Source organism: Nyctibius grandis, chromosome 1 (assembly GCF_013368605.1).
Source record: "Nyctibius grandis isolate bNycGra1 chromosome 1, bNycGra1.pri, whole genome shotgun sequence".
NCBI lineage: Eukaryota > Metazoa > Chordata > Aves > Nyctibiiformes > Nyctibiidae > Nyctibius > Nyctibius grandis.
In genome coordinates this window covers 20,813,249-20,835,098 of record NC_090658.1, presented here as the reverse complement: position 1 = coordinate 20,835,098, position 21,850 = coordinate 20,813,249, and the positions used below count along the sequence as shown (strand labels likewise).

Here is a 21,850-nt window from a genome sequence, read left to right as displayed (position 1 = left end):
CTAGGCCAGGCGGTGAACCGACCGACCGGCTGGCAAAGCTGGGCTCGCTTCCATCCGAAGTAAATCCGAAATTAATGGAGAACAAGGATTTATGTGCAGCTATGGGCTGGAGCAGGGCTGAGGGCAGCAGGATGTAAGGATGATGTGAGCTCGGGAGGTACCGCTGTTACAGCACTGCCGGTGCAGCCAGGAGCAGAGGGGCCGGGAGCCTTCTGAGGCCCTGCCGAGGAGGTGCAGCAGGCCGCCTGGGAGCCAGCCCCTAAGCTTGTGCAGCTGTTGCAGGCGAGGCGTGCTGGCTTTTCTCTGCTTGTGGAAGTGGGGAAATGAGAAATGCTAGCAAAGGGTGAAGGAGGAGGGATCAGGAGGCGCATGGGAGATTGGCTGGCTGTGTTCAGTAGCATGGCAGAGAGCTGATTAACTCTACACATAGCACAGTCAGAGCATTACTAGAACCATGACTAATGCAATGGTTACTCTAAAAGTGATGGCTAGCTAGATCCTGTTGTCACTTTTGCCATTAGCTGTATTGGTACTTTTCTATTAGTTTGTAATTTAGAACATCATGTTCTACAGAAGAAAAGGATTACGAATCAAAATCTTGGGCATTGTAGCGCAATAATATTGCCTCCGCTCCTGCAGAGTACGTGGATTCTGGAAACCTGTCTGCCTCAAACAGAATCCGGTTTGTACAAATTTGTGCTGGAACTTGTTTCTTTAAATCACTTTTGGCAACAGACTTTGCTAGGAGTGTTTTGGTATGTCTAAAGTCCAGTTTTCAGAGTAAGAATTTACAGGGTTTTTTCAGAACAGCTCTGCTACGTGAGGGTGAGTAAATAATGAACTGGCTCAGATTAAAGGTTCATGTAGTCCTGTGTCCTGGTTCAGCTTTGATCAATAACAACTGATGGGAAGGAATAGTACAAGGCAGAACAGTTGTTTGTTGTGTCTAAGCATTTAACCTCAGTATCATACCTTAATATGACATTTAATAAATCTACCTGGGGATAACAGAAGTCTCCCTTGACTTTTTTTTTTTTTAATACTGTGTTCTTCCAATATATGACCAGCAGTTCAGTTCATAAGTATTCTATATTATTGATAGATACCTTGCTTGACAATAACCTGTTTATAGAGCACCACTTCTTTAACGGTGTCATCTTCTTTGTCCTTTGTAATTTGTACCTCGTATGAGTGTCTCATTGATCGTTGGTGTTCCCCAAGCATGGTGTCACTTCCTACAGCATTTCTGATGTTTTGTTACATCAGTACCCTAATTTCACTCTCCAGCTTACCCCGCTTTAAGAAATAAAGTTTGCACGTTTGCTTAGAAGCACGCTTACGTTTGGCTTGTTATTTTTCTCTTCCTGTGTCATATGTGAGTGAGAGTCTTTGCTGATTCTCATGTAAACTGATCTTGTTAATGGGTATTAGTTATTAATTTGGTAGATACTTTAGTGCAGTAGAGATGGGAGAACTGCTTTGTTACTGTAGACACATACAAAATGTTAGATTCCTCATGTACGGTGGGACTACTGTCAAAGTTGAATACATCTGTTTCCAAGATTGGGGTTGAAGACTGAAGGAAATTTTGTCTGAAATATCTAAATTGAACTAAGTGAAATATTCCTCTTTTATGTCACACATTGGGGAAAGCTGGGTATGTTAATAAGTGGGTACGTTATTACTATGAAGTATCTGAAACTGTAGGGAAAGCTGGAGAGTTGCAGTGGTAGACTCGTGTATATGTATCAACTGTGAGCTACTCATTATTGCACAATAAAGGCAATGACTTATGCAAGAAGTACGTGATCTTGTTTCTCTTCACATCTCCCTTTCTTGCCCTTGTCTTTATGACCACAGACACCGTTACCTTTTTATCTTGGTCTTTTATAAGCTTGATAACCTCATACTGACAGGAAATTACCAAACAGCTCTGTCTTCACAAGCAAGTGGACCTAAAGATCAGTCTGGGAATTAAGGCACAAGAAATGTTAATGTCAAGGGAAAAATGGCTTGTCTTCCATTTGTACAGACATCATAAAATGCGACTTGAATGTATTTACTTCCGTATTGTAAGTTGTGATAAAATTCCCCTCTAAATTTTATGAGTTAGGCTTTCTTAGAGCTTTTCGTCAGCCAATATCAGCAATGACAAATAGGTATCACCTCATTTCACAGGATGTGAAACACAAAAATGTCAACAAAATTCTGGGGAGGGCTGTCAGCCGTGCTGTGTGCTACAGCTGCAATACTGTGCCGGGCCTGGGGAACGTGTGTGGGCACTGGGCGTATGAATGGTTGCGTTCCTGTAGAGTGTGGATGTTTGCTTAACCTTGGGATGGACCGGGTTGTAAGAAATGGCAGGATGTCCAAGGTACGTTGGGCAAAGAGGTATCAAAGCTGTTCATTGCAGCATTAAGGAAGATACCTGTTTCTGCTTTGATGCTTTTTCATAATGTGATTAATATATTAAACTGCTCTAGATGGGGGCTGAAAATTAAATGCTTACATATTTTTTTCAGAGATTACATAGCAGTAACGAAGCTTGGACCTCAGGCCCTGTACAATGCGGCTGTGGAAATGAGAGTATGTAGAGCAAAAATCAATAGCCGTGAGGACATCATAAGAACACAAGCAGTGCCTCTAATGCAATTAGCTGTGGTGATTGCTAACTCTTGTGATGGGCACTGGCAATAAGTGGAGCAGTAGGATCAACTGCTTCCATTGTAGTTGCAGAACAAACCCCAAATAGCTGAAGCTAAGAGTGCTTGCAAATACATCATTTAAAAGGGCTCTTAAAGAACCCCTCAGCTGTCCAGAGTCATCCTTTGACACACACAAAAAAGCATAATCCTTCACCTTGACCATCAGTTTTGCCAAGTGCCTATTCCTTGTGGGAGCAGCTTCAGAACTTGCCCTTTGGAAAGTGGGCCACTCTTGCTACTTCAGCCATCTTCTGCTAGAGAAATCCGCCCTTAATAAGCACAAGGAGGGGGCAGGCCCTTCCCTCTCGCCCTCCAGGGCGGGGAGAGCCCCCTCATAGGCGGGAGCCTGAAAAACAGCCCGGCTCTTGCCCCGGGGGTCCCGTCCCCGCGGGGGCGGGATCGGGACCGGGATGCCGCCAGGAGGGAGGGTCCGGGCGCTGCCCTCCTCCCGCCGCTGCCCTCCTCCCGCCGCGGCGGCGGGGCCGGGCCGGGCCGGGCCGGTCCCTCCCCCGCCACATCGCCCTCCCGCCGGCGCTGCTGACGTGTCTGCTCCCTCCCCGCCGCCGGCGCCCGCCAACATGGCCGCAGCCCCGCCGCCGGACCCCCGGCTGCTCCTCGCCCTGCTGCTGCTCCTGCCCCCGCCGCCCTCCCTCCTCCGCGCCGCCGCCGCCGGGCCCGACCTGGGCCGCCGCTTCGCCGAGCGCAAGCGCTGCGCCGACCCCGAGTGCAGCAGTGAGTGGGGGCGGCGGGGGGGTGGCGGGGGACATCGGCTCGGGGGTGCGGGGGGTGCCCGCCCGGTCCCCGGTGCTCGGCACAGCCCGGAGGCCGCCCCCCGCCCCAGGGGGTCGTTACGAGAAAGGATGCAAACGTCGCTTGCCTCACGGGGGGCATTTCCCAAAGCCTCCCCGCCCCGGCTCTGGCAAGGAGGTTGGGGAGGATCGGGAAGATGGAAGCGCGGCGCCGGCCCGCGGCGTTCCTCTCCTTTTCACCGAGTTTTCGGATCCCCACAGCTCCTTTTTCCCCTCCCCGGCCCTGCAAAACCCTCGTGTGATATAAACGCGCTCGCTGGGTGTTGTTCATGCGCTGGATGATCTCGGGGCTGATTTCGCTCGAACACAGATGTCATCTTTCAGCCCATCCAATTTAATATTAATAATTAGATTCATAGCGTATTTCTGAAATGTAATGCTCAAGTGCTTTGTCAAAAACTTCTCTTGAGCAGTGAGCTTGATTCCCCCCCCCCCAATAATCTCTTATTTTAGTTGTACTTTCAGTTAAGTTCATATCTCTTGACCCAATCTAGAAAATAGGAAACTGCTGTACGCGGGGAGGTCTTGTATTCTGCCAGTTAGCAAAGACCCCTTTCACGAAACCGTTGTATTATTATTTTTAAAGTAATATTCTGCTTTTTGTTTTGTTCGGACAGTGTTAATGTGCCGAGGGAAGGCAACGCAGGATTTTAAGGGTCCAGACTGTCGCTTTGTAAATTTTAAGAAGGGAGAAGCGGTGTACGTGTATTACAAACTAATAGGAAAATCAACCGAGCTCTGGGCTGGAAGTGTGAGTACTGTAAAACATTTGTTCTCTTTGCTCTTCTTGGCGCTTTCTGTTGGTAATCTTTTTTTCTTCCTTTTGCCTCCTAGGAGAACGCTGAGGGTTTTGAACATAGCTAGATAACATAATGAATGCCATTTTGTCTTGAGACCAGTGTGAAATGGGATGCGGCTTGGTCATTAAGGCATTAAGTGAAAAATGGGCAACGCTAATGTGTGCTAAAAACTGTTAGAAAACTGCCTTTGTGTTGAAAACCTCCCGTTGCAGCACTGTAAGTGGTGGCCTATGAGCCTGCCTGGAAGCTGAGCCTCCCTTCCTGTCTAGGGAGGCTTAAGCCTGCACTTGTGTTTACCCCTGACGTGGTCTCGTCCTGCACTCTGCTAAAAATCGTTCCATGTACGTGTTTTAATCATGTTTCTCTTCCTAACGTTCAGCTGCTGCCTTCCCCTTTTTATCTAAGCTGCATGCAGAATTGGAGGAAAAAAGTAGTAAAACTAAAAAGATTTAAGGTAAATTTGATTTTTAAAAGGTCTGTCTCTCTTTCAGCTTTAGTAACACATTGCAGCAGCTCTCAGAGTAGTGGCCTCGTCTGAGTTGTCTTCTTTGGGCAATCAAGAGAGGGTTAATGGCAAAGGAGGGTCCCCATACTTGCAGTTATTTCATAGAAAACTCCTCTGGGCTTTCATGTTAAACACCTCATTTGCCTGACAGAGGCAGAACTGATAGACTCTGGAGGAAGAGCAATTTTTGTTAATTTCTGTTGAAAATGCTGGCAGTCTGGAGGTTGGTTAGACCTAGTCCTGTTGCTCCCTCGTCATGCTTCCCCTATGTACCTCTTTGTGTCCCAATCATTTACTTTAAGCTCCTTTCTTACTCTGGCCGTCTACAAGGGATAGATAATTGCCTGCAGCAGTGGTCTAGGCTGCTCGAAGCCACACGTGGGTGTTGACTGTGGGACTAGTGGTGTAGTGGAAAGCAGGATGTATCACTTTCTCTAACCTGTTCAGGCTGGGTGTGGATAGCCAAGGTCTCAGCAGGAGCTGAATCGAATTAGAACAATACAGAAGCGAGCAGAAAACTGCAGCACGTGGTTAAAGAAGAGTTTATAATTGTATCATGCTGGTAATTCCCTTCTGACATGTACTGTACCATAAATAATCGGGTTAATTAGCTGGTACAGGTTTCCAGGGCTGCCAGTTCTTGAGACGCAGAGTAGCAGCGTGGGGCCCGTTCTTCTAACAAGGTATAATGCAGGCTGCAAGATCAGACAGCAGGTTTAAGGTAATTGCTGAGTTAATATTCAGTTTAACTATTCACTGATAGGAAGCTCATGCAACAGTTAGGTGTGTCTCCAAGTTAAAAGGATGTTTGCTTTGAGTTTAACAAGTAAAAGCTGAAGTTGGCAGGTCTAAAAGAATTGCAAATTTCCATTTTATTTGTTGTCATTTTTTACTTCTGTTACACTATTTTCGATGTTTCTTTTAAGGCAGTGATGACAGACTAATTCCTTTCAGTTGGTGCCTATAATCCTTATTTCTTTTTTCCCCGGTTTGAGTGCCCGCTTCTGCATTAATCATAATACTGCAACAACCAGCGTGCAAGTGCTGCAGCGGGGTCAGAGTGCCTGCCCTTGCATATTGAGTAGGGCACTGGCATGTCTGCTCAGATAGCACTGGGGTCTCTCTGGTGCAACATGACTTCCCATGCCACGTTTCGCTGGGCAACTTGATTTATGCAGACCAGCCATGCCCGCTGTATGCAGTCTTGGAGCTAGGGGGAAGCTGTTGCGTGCTAATTAAAAACAGGCTACCTGGTGAGGTCTGCGATCAAACAAATTCCAATGGAAGGCATGTTACCTTCTGCCGCAGCCCTTTTGGGATCTCATCGCATGACTTTGTGTGTGCTTGTGTGTGTCATTTGATCCTGTGCCTCTACCCTACTGCCTTTTTCCATTCCCCATAGTTTTGGGGGAAAGTATTAGGGCACAATGGAAACTATGAAATCGAGGGATAACTGGTATTCTGATCTTCAGATGGGGGCAGAGGTGAGAGGAATGTGTGTATGAGAAGCTTCAACTAATGCAACCTGGGGCTTATTTCAAAGAAGTTGTAAATACAGGCTTTAATCCCAAAATCGATTTTGAGGAGCCATGAGAAATATGATAGTATTTCTGACCTGAAGGGATATGATCTGATAAGAAAGGAGCCTTTCACCAAGGCTGAAAAATCTATAGCAGTTGGGTCTGGGCTTCATTTGCCTTTGCTTTTCTAATTCACTCCGCCCTTTTCAAGCCATTGTTGACTTTTTTGCCCTGTGCCAGCAAGCATGCTGTATTTTAACAAAGTAGATCCTTTATTTTATGATCCCAGCCTTGTATACTTTATTGCTTGCAGAACTCCCATTGAGCTCAGTGAGTATTTTGCATGTGAAAAAATTCTGGAACCCAGCTATAATATATATTCTATACATTATATGGCACGCAGTTTTTAGCAGAGCTATCTAAACCTCATTAATAAAGCAAAGCCAAATGCCCGGACAATATTCTATGACCATTATTTAATAGTGATTTTATGTTATGAATTTCACAAATACCTCAGTTCCAGGGAAATACTTGATTTTTTTCCCAGAGCTGAAAGGTGGAGTGTATCTGGTGCTCTCATTGTCCAGTGCAATGTGTCCTACTCTAAAACTAGTCTCCCCTTCAGCATCCACCTCACACTATTTACACCATCAAGTTGTGTGATGTAGACTTTCCTCCTATGCATTTCTCCTGTACTCGGCCCTCATCTTTACCAAGGTCCACAACTCCAAAACCACTTCAGATAATTCAAGTAAAAGCTGTTGCTTTTTAACAAAAGATTTCAGCAAAGACACTTTAAATTATTGCTGCAGAAGGTTGTTATTTTATCTTATGGCAAAGGGATGAACTTTATTCCTTTGATTCAAGATTGAGAAAATTGTTTCCGGCCTCACATCACAGGAAATGGACTTAGCTGCAGATCGTGTTTTTTTTTGAGTGGCTTGGTTTTTTTGTTGTTGTTTTCTGATCTTTTACGTAGGGTAATAAAAAGGAAGACAGGAAGGGTAAATTTAAGGTAAGACAGAGTATGTCTGGTGGACCCAGAGGATCAGGGAATTTTTTCCTATTGTTCCTGTGTTGTCTTAACGTTGCCAGCATTCAGCAAGGGCAGACCAAACCAACTCTTCTTTGGTCAATGTTCTGCACTTTTAGGTACCTGTGATGCCTGTGCTTTAGGGATGTAGGCTTTAAGATTAAAAACGTTTGAACATCTTCTTTCCCAGCTGTCTTGTTTTCTGTCACTGAGGTAGATGGTGTGAGAAGCTGTTTTCCTGGTCGGTGGTGGTCAGTGAATCTGCCCCAGCTGGCTGTCACACATGGGCACTGGTGGGGCAGATGCTGTACATGCAGCTCTGGGTTTTGTTCACCCATGGCATTTTAGCTGGGAAGGGAGTGGAAGTGAAGGATGCACTTTTCTCCCTTATTTGCTTGGCATTCATAATGCCTTTCCTCTATCGTGTCTGTAGAGAATGAAGAATGTTTCCTTTATTTGCACAATGGGGCATTTTTTTCCCTTACAAGAGAGGACTTGTAGGGAGAGGAGCAGATGAAATTTTGGGCATGCAGATTCCGTATGGCTCGTAAACCGCATAAGTGGCAAACTGGGTCACTGCAGAGGACTTGTATGGTCAGCAGCTTGGATTACGCTAAATGAGTTTCAAATTGTGATGCCTAATTATAATGGTAGTCACGGAGATTAGTCTGTAAGGAGGCTACTTTGAAGCTTTGGCTTTTGTTTTCAGAAAGCTCATTTAAAACTGGAATAGAAGTTTGTAGAGAGAAACAGGCCAATTTAGAATAAAACTGTAGTATACTGCACAAGGTCAAGCTTTTGATTTGACTTGTCTAGTTTAATTTCTCGTTCCCAGTAATTCCCAATAATAAACCTGCATACATTATCTCTTTACCGTGAGAGAGTATCTCTATGTGTATACAAAAGGTGGGGAGGTAATAGTTATACTTGTATAAAAAAATAAATCTAACTTCAGAGATCTCAGCTATGGAAGGCAAGATTTGAATGAGAAATAGTTAAAAAAGGAAGCCCCATAATGTATCAGTGCTTACTCTGTTTGCGAAACAAAAAAAAAGGTATTAGTACATATTATTTACTGGATACAATTTTCTGGGTTTTTATGCCGTTGTAAATCCAGAAAACTTCAGGTCAGGTGAGCCTATTTCAGTGATATCGATGTAATGATACATAGATGTGTATCCCTAATTATTTTGACATACCTGGCTTCCTTTTTAATTTGATCTTTAACTGAGTGCTCTTCCCAAACAAACTCTTCAAGACAATTGGCAGTTGCCATCTTCCTCCTATAACAAAACACCGAGGAAATGACCAGCGCTTTTGCCCCCCTGGATATTTTGGTTGTCTAGGAACTCGGTACCTTTCTAGGTGTGTCCATCTGGCTCTAACTGCCTGGATTATCTAATCTGCGCAGTGATAGCATGCTATTAATATTGGCTTCTTGACAGCTGTTGTCAGAACTCTCAAGCGAGAGCATTGCTGTGTAGATCTTATCCGGTGAGTGATAAGAGAGATTCTTGTCTTCTACTGTTTGCCTTGGCTTAGCATGTTGGCTTGCTTGAAAATAGCCATCTGCAACTGATTTTTGCTTGTATTAGTCACTGAAGAGGAACAATGAAGGGGTATATTTTCCATACAGGTTTTAAAATAGATTTTTACCTCAGGTACAATTTTGCATTTTCTTAAAATCTGCTTTTAAGAATTTTTTTTTTTCCTTAAGCTACAAAGGGAACATATTTCAGGCTATAATATTGTGTGTGGATGTAAATCTTATTAGTCAAAGATACTCTTCTGCTTACTACTTGAGAACATACTTGAGGCATATGTGGTGCCAGCGAGAGCGCACAATAGCAGTTAAAGCCCATGAGCCAGAATGCCTGGGCTTCGCTCCCAGCTCTCCTAATAATTTGTTTTGTCAGGCTTTAAAACACGAACAGTAAAACTTACCAACTTCACAATGGTGTTGTGAAATATAAGTATAAAACCTCAGTGAAAACTCTTGCATAAACAAGGTATTGCTCATCTTTTTCTTTTATTCACTGTGTTAAACTTCATTTAGAAATACTTGAGTGATGTGTTTTTACTAGCATCTGTAATTAGGATTTTAACATAGTTACATGACTTTGAAAGCTTCTTTACTGCTTTTTGTTTGCTTGTGTTTGTCTTCTGGCAGGTTGGAAGCGATTTTGGGTATTTTCCAAAGGATTTACTTGAAATAAATCATGATTATTCCAATGAGGAGCTAGAATTACCAACAGATGTAAGTCGTATTTGTTATTTTTTAATTGGGCTTCTTACTGTTTCTTACCTCAGCATTCAATAAAATCCCTGAGGAGGAGAATGGGAATATCAGTGTTCCTTAGTTACCTTTTGTTAGTAAGCAGCTACATATGTGCAGAGATGCACATATGTGTCAGGGGGTGGAATGTTTGTGCAGATATGTATGTGGATGGGTGTGTAAGCATCAGCCCAAAATTTGGGCATTAATCTTTCTTTTCTTGAATATTCTGGTTTTCTTCTAACAAAATCTGTTTGGATTGAGCTCTAGAAATGCCGCTAGCTGGCTTGCACGTAAACTGTTTGGTATATATTCAGAATTCTTTCTTTTCCCAGACTTTAGAATTTTAAAGTACTATCAGAAACAGACAAAACCTGATACACTGTTAGCCTTTGGATTCTAGAATTGGTCCTTCAACCCTTACACACATTAATGGCTTTCAGGCACTAATAGCTAGTTAACTTCAGAGTTGTGTGAGTAAGGCCTGTTTGTGGATGCAGCTTCAGACCTTTCTGGAATCGTGTTCACTGGCTTGCACTGCTGTTTAATTTCTTTTTCAGAAATTGTGTGACAGGCAGCTCCTCCTTGGAGGACTTGGTCATTAGATTGGATATCAGGAAAAATTTCTTCATTGAAAGGGTTGTCAAGCATTGGAACAGACTTCCCAGGGAAGTGGTTGAGTCACCATCCCTGGAGGTATTTAAAAGAGGAGTAGATGTGGTGCTTAAGGGTATGGTTTAGTGGTGGACTTGGCAGTGCTAGGTTAACGGTTGGACTCTATGATCTTAAAAGTCCCTTCCAACCAAAACGATTCTATGATTTTATGATTCTATGATTTGAGACCAGCTAAAAGAGACTGTGACAAACATGCTTAGCCACGTTTGTTTTCTTCTACTCGCTAGCATTCAGCAATAGGCTTGTTCTTAATTCAGGATATATGTGATGAGTAAAGTACAATACTGTCAATTCCATTGCTGACTTCCACTTTGTTCCTCACTAGGAGGTCTTTGATGGGGCTAAGCCATAAGCTTTTTATTTAGGTTTTTAAGAGTCCTTGGGCAAAACTTCCAGTGATTTCAAAGAGAGTTTTGGTTAAGGACTCAAGGAGTTAATTCTGCACAACTAATATAGGTCACTTTGCTGCTGCATCTCTCTTGAACCAACCAAATGGGTTTGGTCTCATCACTGTAATAAAGAAAATATTTGTGACTACATATTGTTTTTCATTTCAGGAAACAGACTTTGTTTGCTTTGATGGTGGAAGGGATGATTTTGATAATTACAATGTGGATGAGCTTTTGAAGTCATCACAAGAGACAACAGCAAATGAAGGGGAAACTGAATCGAGTGATCCAGGGACAAAACCAGCTGAAGGAACTGAAAGGGATGAGGAGATTGAGCAGATCGATACAGTAACGTCCCTTGATGCTTTAGAGACAGACGATCTTGAGCTAAGCACAGAAGATGACAAGGAAGCTCTCTCCATGACAGAGGAAGTAGACAGTTCTCTTCCAGAAGGAACTGAAAATACTGGGGAAGACTCCGGTGTCAATAGTCATGAAGAAAACTCTCAGGGAGATCACATTGCACATGAGCACTTGAAAGGAATGCTACATGGGAAACTAAAAGGGCTAGAAAGTGAAAATACCAAAAACACTAGTATTCCTCAGGGTGAAACCAGTCAACTTGACAAAGAGAGTGAAGAAGTCAATGCCTATACACTGTTAAACAGAGAGCTCTCTGTGAACTTGAAAACAAAATTTGGCTCAACTGCTGATGCTGTTGTATCAGATGATGAGGTGACTCGCCTTGTTACATCGCTGGAAGAGGATTTTAATGAAGATTTGAGCTTTAATACTCATGATGCAGAGGAGGAGCCAGATTTTGCAGATAAGTCTGAGGAAATCCCTTTGCTGTCTTTTAAAGCAGAGAAAGAATTTACAGCCCCGTTAGATTTAGATGATAATGAAAATGATGACGTTGAGTCACAAAACCATGAACTTGATGAAGATGCAATGGGTGCTACAGAGCTAAATAACCAAAGAGACAATGAGGAAGAACACGATTCGGATGCATTAATTCTTAAAGATGCCTTCAGTAAGAGCAGGAAGTTGGGTGACAGTCTAAGTGCGGATAAGTTCAAATCTCAGCAAACAAAAGAGAAACAGGATGAGGTGATGCTAATTAGTAAAAGAGAAGCACCAGCAACAACTCAACGTGACGATCTCTCCAAAGAACTTCTTAGAAAGGAATCTCTAGGTGGAGGTGATCTGGGTTCAAAAGAAAACACCAAAACTGAACAGTTTGAAGAGCAGCTCACGGTAGATGGAACTGAGTCACGTACTGAAGAGCTGAAGAGCACAGCTGTGCCTGATCCTAGTGTTTTGCCTAGTTCAGGAGATGATCTGGAGTCCAAATCATCTGTTAAAAGCAAGCAAGATGCTTTAAAACCACCTGTTGGTTATATCAACAGAAGTCCAGAAAGAGTGCCACTTCCTCAAATAGAGAAAGATGAGAAAAAGTTTGAGGATGACAGCTTGGAAGAGGCCTTGGAAAGTGATTTAAAGCAGAAAAAGTTATGGGAGAAAACAAAGGAGAAAGGAAGAGCTGAGGACAAGCCGTCTGTTGTTGTTCCAGCCAAACCAGTGGAAGACGTAAAAAATGCATCTCAAAGTGACTTAGGAGATACTGACCTCTTAAAAGAGAAACTGGAGCGTGGAATGACCACTGTGGAGAAAGAGCTTCTAAGACATGAAGAAGATCTGAAACACACAGGGAAGACTGATCATGAAAATAAAAAAAACACCTCTCTTAACAAAGATCCTGAAATAAAAAGGGGAAACATGAAAGAAGCCCCTGCAGGGGAGGGAGACCCAAGCCATAGAGGAGCTGTCGAGCAACCTAGGCCATGGGAAAATGAGACTGAGTATTCAGAGGCAGATGTGAAAGAAGAGCTTTCAAGAAATCTTGGCAAGATGACAGTATTTGAAGACAGCATTGAGAAAAGTTTCCCTGAAGAAAAATCAAAAAGCACTACACAGAATACTAACACAGAGAATCTTACTCAGCAAGGAACTGCTCGTCCTGAGGATGCAGATTCAGACAGAAGTCTTGGCACAAACTTAGCTAAAGAAAGAACACTAAGACCAGAATTGAAATCTGAAGAGCCAGATGCTCCTGTCCTGAAACAAGTAGAGGAAGAGCTGCTGGAAGATGAGAATGCTGCAAGTGCAAAGCTGTCACAAGCAAAGGCTGCAAATGTAAAGGGCAATACACTAAATGTTAGAAGTACAAACCCTGAATTAGAAGTACTAAGTGAAGCTGTTTTGGGAACTGCAAATCCTACTTACGAAACGGGAGAGGAAAGACACTCATTTTCTAAGGAGGCTAAAAAAATGATCAGCATGCAAGATGGAAGCGAGACTGGGAACAAAGAGGTTGACATACCAGTGAGTGAAAATGCTAAATTGGATGAAATGGAACATGTCATGGAAGATGATGAGGAGTCTTCTGAAGCCGAGGAACCATCAGTTGTGGAAGAACATAATTTCCATTCTCCTGACACGGAAGACAACAATGACTTTAACCAAAGGAAAGTTCATCTCCCAGAGGGCGTTTCAAAGAAAGACACAAAAGAAGCGCAAAATTCAGAGCATACAAGAAACGACCACCAGCAACCTGCACGTTTTCCCAGCTCTGCTGACAGCTCAGCAGCCACAAATGACACTGTAACAGACTTCAGTGAGTCTGTGAAGCGGCTCACAATAATAAGACATTTTCTTGATCAAAAGCGTGTAATACGTCTACAAAAGTACCTTGGGCTTCAACACGTGGTTAGGATAGAAGCCATGTTTCATGACATGAAGGTAGAGATGGAGCTTGCTCGGAAGGCAAGCCATAATAACGAAGATATAGAAAAAGCCTTGGACCAGATACTTGAGTTTTCAGAATCGAGCATTATGGATGTTGTAGGAAAAGTTCTGGATTCCAGAGTGGCAGAAAATAAAGAGGAGGTGGTGAAAGAGATGGATTTATATCATGAGGAGAGCGCACTGATGGATGATATTCAAGAATTAATATATTCTTTAAGGAGTAAATATTCATCTGCTAGTGAGAGTGTCCCACTTGCATCTACTCCAGAACAGGAAGATGATCAACTGCACGTTCAAGGTAGGATGTTAAACCATTTAATAAACAGATGAAATGGAACTAAAACCTTATCCCAGACAGCACTGTGTAACCTAGAGAAGCTTTAAGAAGAGGGTAAGGGAGCAGAATTCAAAAAAGGCCATGTGGAATCTGCTGGGATTTTGCTTATTTTTAATGCAGACTGTTGGCATTGTGATGGGTGTCCCAGGGACAAATCCTGAGAGAAAATGTTGAGCTCAGCATGTCTGTTCTTATGGGCCAGGTTCTGTGCAAGAAAGTGGGATCTGTGCATGGGTATGGATAGAAGGAGCCATTCAGGTCATGTCTATACCTGCCTCTCCCAAGAAATAGGGATTCACATACAGTAATGTGCTGAATTTTCTAGGGGGTTTAGAGCAGTCTTTTTTCTGAACTAGGTAGCACCTAATTATGAGAGATCCAGTGATTAATGCAAAGTTCAGGCACTAAATCCATGCATCTAAAATCTCGTGTGTCCCTATCGTCATATTTTTGCCCACATTCATAAAACAGTGCCCAAGTAGAAATACTGAACAAACCGATTTTTTTGACGAGGGAAGAACCAGCAGTAGAGTCTGCTGCAAACTTGCTGTTTTTTTCTAATTAATGTGCAAGATGGTAAGATACGCTCCTAGCAAGGCTCCTTTTATAATAGTACACGTTAAGTATGTAATTTCAATGAAAATACTTCACCTTGCAATATTTCATTGCAAGGTCAGTGGTTGAGACCTTGCATGAATTCCGTATAAACATTTAATTAGATGTTACTGAAAGTTGTCTGAGAATATATTTGAAGCAATACACAAGCTGAAGTGTTTAAAAAAGCATCAAGAAAGCTTTGTCAAATGCAGTATTTCACTGGAGACAGCTGTGGGTAAGAAATAGACATTAGCTCTGTGGTTAATTCATGTCTCCTCGTCTGTCACAGATGGTGCAAAAGAGGCTGAATATGACAGAGTTTCCATCAGACACCCAAGTGCTGTTGATGAGAGCAATCAGGAATTTCAGCAGGTTGAAGATAAGAGGCCAGAACAGCCTATTGAGGAGAAGGAGGAGAGGGCTGTTGATGTTCCAGCTGAGCATGAAGACACCAACTTCTTGGATAATAGAGAAACTGAAGTAGGGTACGATAGTGAAAGAGGATCATTGCTGGAAGATACTTCCTCTGGGTCAGTTGATTCAGGACAAAGTGCCAGGGAAGATATTGCCGCAGGTAACCTTTTGGAATTGGGTTGGTTTGTTCTTTTGCTCTAAAAGGGGAGCTCGGTTGAATGGGTTTTAGGCAAAGGTTTTTCACTAATATTATCACTGTATGTTGCTGTAATCTTAATGGCTTTCACTAATCCGTGACAGCCCCTCTAGTGGCAGTATTGCCTTGCTGCCGCTCAGCCCAGCAGATGGTTTTTCTACTACCTTTTTGCACTATAGAAATAAGAAAAGTTCTCCTGTGTTATAGTCAGAGCTCTGTGCTCGGGCTGGTGGACTGTGTCTCAGGGTGGTCGTGGATAAAGAGCAGAAAACACTGGAAGTGTATCATCAGCCCAGGTTTCCTCCCCTTTGCAGGAGGACTGACAGTCTAACCATTAGGCTATAGAACCATGCGCTCTCACTGCTCGCTCTTTTTAACCTGTGACTATGGGCTATGTTACTTTCTAGGAAAGATGGAGTGTAGCTCCCCTCAAGCAGTTCAGTAATTTCTGGCCAAGGTGTTTGTTGGAGTAGGAGAAATGTTTGACTCTGTTCCGCTGAGCCCTTTTCCCTCTGGAGCAAGCGTGCTGACCTGTGCTGACTGGTTGTTATGCCAAGGAGGGATGCTGTTACTGTCCTCTTCCTCAGCTCTGTTTTGGCATGAAACTACCTTTGACTCTATTCTCGGTGCTAAGCTCAGCTTTGCTGTTCGCCATTGACCTCTGATTATACTTAATACATCTGGTTTCACTGAGCATTTAGAAGAAAATTCGGGCACACCTTGCTTAGCTTTCATACACTACTGAGGTACTGTTTCATCCCCATAGCCAGGCACTTTTGAGCAGCTTCTAAGTACTGAGGGAAACTGGGTTGAATGTAGATACCTAATTAATTTTAAGTGGCTGGTGGATTACTTATGTGGATGTTCGGTTGTGTTTAGACCATCTTCCATTCCTTCATGGTAACTTCAGGTTAATGGTGGTTAAATGCTGTTTGCCAGGAATCCCTATGAGGACTGCTAGAAGTGCTGAGAAGAAATAGAGCAGGTGCTTGTAGAGCCACCAGTCAGAAGCTGTTCCACAATGTAACAACAGGCTGGGCAGGTGGCTGTTCGGGTCTGCTAACCTGAATTCATGGCAACAGTAGCAGTGAGGGCAAGAGGCAGGCTTCAGAGCAGGGTAGAAGTAAAGGTGGTTTAAAGCTTATGCTGTACTAACAGTACTGTAAACTTAGAAGTTGTAGGTTTATAGATTCGGAATCAAAGCACGTGCTTTTTTGTTGTTGACTCGCTGCTGAAGGAGTTGTACGTGCTGTCCGAGGCAGGCTTGGCACAGTGCCGTGGTATCCACGTCCCCCTCTGCGGTACCTTTTCTAAAGCAGCCTGTGGAATATCGCTGTCCTTTTCTAAGGACTTTTGCCTCTTTCTTCAGTGCTCTGGAGAACCAGAGACCGTAATCTGAAATCTCGCCGCAGAAACCGGCGGGTGAGGGAGCAGAAGCGGGCCGCCCGTTGCAGCCCTCCCGCCAGCGGGCCCTGCTGGCGACGGCCGAGGCGGGCGCGGTCGCTCTGTGAGGTAACACCTCTCTCCCTCTCCCTGCAGAGCCCGACGCGGACGCCGGGCGGCCCGCAGGACGCGGGGCGGAGGCAGGCGCCGCCTCCCGGGGAGCCTTGGGTGAAGCGGCGGCCGCGTCCCGGGAGCTCCTGCGGCGGGTGAGTGGCGGAGAGGGCGGCTGCGCATGCGGGCGGCGGCGGCGCGCGGGGATGACGCGGGGGGGGGGGGCGCCACTGTGGGCTGACGTGTGCGTGGAAGTTGTCTCCCGCCGCCATGGACCCCGCGGGCGGCGCCGCGCGCCTCGCGGAGCCCCCGGCGCGGCGGCTGCTGCAGGTGCGCGAGGCGGGTGGGAAGAGGGAGGGGGCGCCCCCCGCGTCGGCGGCCGTGACAGGGGGCGGAGGGGCTCCGCCGGCCCACACCGGAGCGGGGGGCGCTCGGCGCCCCAAGTGACATCCCTCGCTCCCGCCGTGGGAAACGGGCCGAGGCGGATGTGGCTCCGCGTCCCTGAGAGGGGTCCCCTGCCCTGCACCTGCCCCGCTCCCTTCGGGGAGGGGCTGTTTTTCCTCGCCCCCGCCCCGCTGTGCGGGGCGATCCCGCGGGAGTGGAGGCGGCTGCTGCCGTCAGCGCGGGCAGGGAGCGCTGCCCGGCCTCCCGGCGCCTGCGGGGAGAGGGTGCCTGCCGAAGCACCCACTCGCCCCTAGGCTGAGCTTTGCGGGGGGAAGCGTGCACCTGCGTTTTGATCTCGCGCTTCTGTCAGGTGCGGCCAGGGAGAAGGCAGCGGTTTCTGTGTGGCTCCTACGGTTTGTTTTCCGAGCGCCACGTCTGTGTCGGTACCGGGCGTTTGCACCTTTGTCAGGCAGTCGGTGCTCCCTGGCCTTCAGAGACACGTATGACGAGACACATGACATATGACCGTGTGACCAGGCTGACAGCTGCGAAAAGATCTGGGCCGCTTTTACTGCATCGTTACAAACGTTCGGATCTAAAGCTGGGTTGTTTGGGGTTTTCTTCTATATTTTTCCATCCTTACAGCCTTATTTGGAGACGGATCAAATAACTAGTGCTGTGTAACGCAAAATGTGTGTGTTGGCTTATTTTGGTGTAGCTGTTCTTTGCCAGCAGATTGTTACCGTCAGGTGTCTTCCAGATACTCAGACTGCTGAGCTGAAATGCAAGCATCAAGCTGCTTTGTGGTTTTCTTCATTTTCGGTTTTCAGTTGACAGAAAAACTGCAAGAAAGCTCTAGATGGTTCTCTGGTTTTATGAGAGGAATAAAAGCATTTGGCAGACGACTTATTTTGCCTGAGTATTTAATGAATACATATTCATAGTTGTCAATATTGTCGGTTTTCAGTTGGTTGCTACCCTGCCTGAGGAAATTCGTCCTGGGCCTGATTTCCATGGACTTCCATGGGAGCCTATTATTATCACTGCCTTAGTGGGAATTGCCACGCTTGCTATAGTTTTCTGGAGAACCTGCCTTTCAGTGAGTATACTTCATGCTTGCCAGCCTGCTGATATTTCACTTACTGTGAAGTCTTTTGTGTGGTTAAACTGTTTCAGCATTACCGGGGTCAAAGCGATACATAGTCTTTCCCATTTTTACTTTTTTCTGTTTATAGCATTAATGTGAACTAAATGCTGGGCTTAATAGCTAAAGTAAGCTGTAATTTTCTTCAAGCTAAGAAGCGTTTCCTCAAAGCTATTGATTGAAGATTTTTTTTTTTTAGTAAGAGGCAGTTTCGAAAGCAAAATAGGGGAGTATGATGTAAATCAAGAAGGCTGAGGGAAGGGTCAAGCATATCTTTGAAATAAGAAACCTTCCATGTGCTTGAGCCTGTTGCTGACTATGTCCAAAACAAACAGTTAATCCTCCCCCCTTCATGTTGTCCAGCTGCTTGCAGATGCCACATTTAGAAACCTAAACACCTGATCTTAATTCTCACTGGAGAGCCCCTTCCCCACTCTTCTCCTCACCCTGCATTTGTCCTACTCTTTCCTACACGGATAATTTTCTGTGCAAGAAAAATACCATCAGCAGCTCTCGAGTGTAGCAGTGCATCTTGCTTGGTATTTGATGATAGATGAAAATCAAATAGGACAGTTTATTTTACAGCTGTCCAGTTCAGTGATGATATGCTCTGGAAGCCTGTAGAATACTTTATCTTCGCTTGACAAAAAAAAATTGAAACTAAATATTATCTGTAACCATATTGGTAGTTTTTTCCTTGCTTAGTTTTGATATTGAATACACTAGGTCAGTTTCAAATGAAAGTGGTGTTAATATAACAGCATAAAAGGAAAGCCTCTGAAATTCTTTAACGGTGTTAATTTCAAAATGAGCAACTGTCATGTAACTGTGCATTGCTTTAAAAGGATCAGAACTGGGATGCAAACGGCTTTTGTGTTTGGAAGTTCATGACTGTTTGATGCAAAACGGCTTCATTTTCTTTGTTGCAAACTGGATGCGGGCAGTTACTGCCATCCATTTGGTGACTGAATAAACAGACGTTTACTAAGGCTCTAGGACAGGGCATTAACCTAGAAGCTTTTATTAGAAAACAGCTTAAGCTTGTTTGTAGTGTTATTCAACACCCTCCTTGGCAGTGATAGATGTGTTTTCCATGTGCTGCTTTAATCTGCTTGTAAGTGGTGACTTTTTGCTGTAGGGGAAACGAATAAAATTTTTTACTTGTCACTTTTTATGGCTAATTGTTTTTTTTTTTTCTTTCCTGTAGGTAAAGAGTAGAATATATCAAGGTAAGTTTCTGAGTGCTTTTCAGTGTACTTGATGCTTAGACTTGTAACAGTTTTGAAGATTGTTTCAGAGGACCAAGAATTAATCTTCGCTCCCTTTCAAGGAGGGTGCTAAGTCTGGGGTCATGGTGTAAGCTAGACTGGCAGATGATACTGACTTGAATCTGAGGATTTCAGCCTTGCTTTTGATAATGCTTTGATTAGGAGAAACAATGCAGCTCACCTGCAGATTAAAGGGCAAGGAAAAGCTCTGCCTTGTTCAGCATAAATGTGATCCATTGGTCTACTGGTATGATGGTAGTGGGGCAGTTTGTTCTGGTTTTCTGGGTAGCGGTGAATCTACTTTTGCTTGTTACTTCTCACAAAAAGCTATAAGCTAGTTCCTCTTGCCTTTTGGGATTGAGAGGAGCCTGAAACTGATTGCTGTGCAGTTGCAAAGAGGCCTTCTAAATGGAGACCTAAATATGCAGATATTCCTGTGGCTAGCACATCACTTTACAAGAGCATTTCTCCAGCTTCAAGTATATAAAATTAAAGTGTACTGAATGGAAAGGAAATAAAATTCAAAGTAGGGCGATTGCTGAAATTCATAATTGAATACAAAACAAAATTAGAAAATAATTGTCTTCACATGAGTTCTCTGCCTCTTTCCTCTTCACAAACTGTGCTACTTACCTGTCATTCCTCTGTAGTTTCATTGTAGTTACACTGCAGTTTCCTTCTATATAATTAATGCAGAATTTTTGAGCTGAAAAAATCCATCTTGAATCTGTAAGAAGATTCCTGTGCTGTAAAACAAATATTATTGGAGGGGGAAAAAACATTGGTATCCGTGTTGTAGAAACTACTTAGCAGCCTGCCTTAAAAAAAAAAAAAAAAAAAAAAAAAAAAAGAACATACATCTAGTCCCCTTTGTTTTTTTCCCCCCAAATATTCTTCTGTATAATACTGTATAGAAACTACTAAAGCTAAGAGCAAATAAATATTCTTCAAGCATGATAAAGTTCATGTTGTTATTAAAATGGAGGAATATTCACAGTGACAAAAATGCGTGAAGAAATAGATTACATTTGGAATCCCAAAGATAAAATCTACTACCCACTCCTTCATCACAGTAGTGAAAGTGGGAGACCAAGCTAATGTAGGGATTCCTGTCTCCCCTTAAGCTGCTGAGAACTAGCTTGTACCTCAGCAGATGCTTGTTGGCTCTCCTCTCCCCAGAGGAGGCAGGGCTGGGGACCCTCTGGCCCAGAAGGCCTCACGTGGGAGGGAAAGGAGGAGTAGCAGTTGCTATTGCACCCTGTGGGGTGCAGTTGGAACAACCAGTGCTTCCTGTTTGTGTTGTGAGGCAAATGGGGCTTGGGACGTTCAAATACGGGAGTGGTTTAGGACTTGAAAAAGAACAACGATTGGATGTTCTTTAAATTAATTTGGAATAAAATAATTTAAGTATGTTAATTATTTTCGTTGAATCCTAAGGGTTGGTTGGCGACTTGTTTAGGCTGAGAAACAAATGCATGCCTAAAGAACTCTTGCTTGGTCACACCCCTTTTGAGGTCTGTTAGAAAGTGGTACAGTTCCTTGAGACTTACTGATGCTGTCTGCTAGCTGTCAGTCTCTTTTCTGTTCCTAGTAGGTCTTTCAGGGCTTTCATCCTATTCTCTTTGCTGACCAAACATTCAGTTTCAATATAGCAGAAAGAGGCAGTTGTTAGGGAAGGTGTTGCGTCTCCCCGAGCGTCACCACAGCAGTCTGAGACTGCTCTGACATCCTCACTGCCAGTTCTTCCCTTGAACGTACCTCATCTGTGTGTAGCCAGCACCTTACTCTGCTCTGCTGTGTGTTCTGTGACCAGCTTCTGTGCAGTGGATGCAAGAGCTATGTGCGTTGTGTCAGTGTTCGATGCTTTACTGTCCTGTTTTCAATCCTAACTTTAAATGAAAGCTGGAGATGCTTAGACTCCTGCAGAAAGGCCAGGGAATTGACACTACCCTGATTTATGCTTTAGTCCTTACTTGAAAATGTTCCCTAAAGTGGTAGTAATGATAGCACTGACTTTCTTTTTCCCAGGATATGAAGTACAGTTACTGTAAGCTTTCTTTTTCTTCCTAGTGACTGAAAAGCAACTTGCTGAGAAGATTAAAAACCTTCTGCAAGAAAAAACAGAAATCTTAGAAAAGATATCAGAATATGATCAAAAGGTATTGTTCTAGGTTCTCATCCTTTGCTTCCTAATTTTCTGTTACTGGTTTAATGATACAGTCAATGCAACAGCTAATAACATTTTTATTTTCTGTTCTTACTGAGTATTGACAATTTCCTCAGTTCTGTTTGGTTGTTTCTGTGCTTAGATAAAAGAAGCAAAGGAATCTGTGAAAGTGGCCCAAGAACAAAAAGACATTCTCTCTGATGAAACTGCAGGGCTTAAGGTAAGGAACAGTTAACTGTCTCTGTACTGAAAGCAAAACCATCAATGAAATAATTTGCTTTAGTTGGTCTTTTACTCTTCCCCCACGCCCGCCCCCCCCCCCCCCCCCTT

General features: G+C 44.0%; 1 protein-coding gene across 3 annotated transcripts in view; it reads left to right on the top strand.

The window, feature by feature from the left end:
* Positions 1-3,246: 3,246 nt before the first annotated feature.
* MIA3 (MIA SH3 domain ER export factor 3) overlaps positions 3,247-21,850 on the top strand; it is a 28,164-nt gene continuing 9,560 nt past the window's right edge. The window contains exons 1-10 of one of the 3 annotated variants that reach the window (XM_068397117.1): positions 3,247-3,437; positions 4,132-4,265; positions 9,543-9,629; positions 10,880-13,817; positions 14,743-15,027; positions 16,603-16,712; positions 17,909-18,040; positions 19,293-19,314; positions 21,424-21,512; positions 21,663-21,740. In XM_068397117.1, the coding sequence (XP_068253218.1) occupies positions 3,284-3,437; positions 4,132-4,265; positions 9,543-9,629; positions 10,880-13,817; positions 14,743-15,027; positions 16,603-16,712; positions 17,909-18,040; positions 19,293-19,314; positions 21,424-21,512; positions 21,663-21,740 (4,029 nt within the window). In that variant the 5' untranslated portion in view covers positions 3,247-3,283. Of the gene's footprint in view, positions 3,438-4,131; positions 4,266-4,506; positions 4,531-9,542; positions 9,630-10,879; positions 13,818-14,742; positions 15,028-16,602; positions 16,713-17,908; positions 18,041-19,292; positions 19,315-21,423; positions 21,513-21,662; positions 21,741-21,850 lie in introns of those variants that run through there. The other 2 variants (XM_068397108.1, XM_068397126.1) reach the window with 2 other exon arrangements.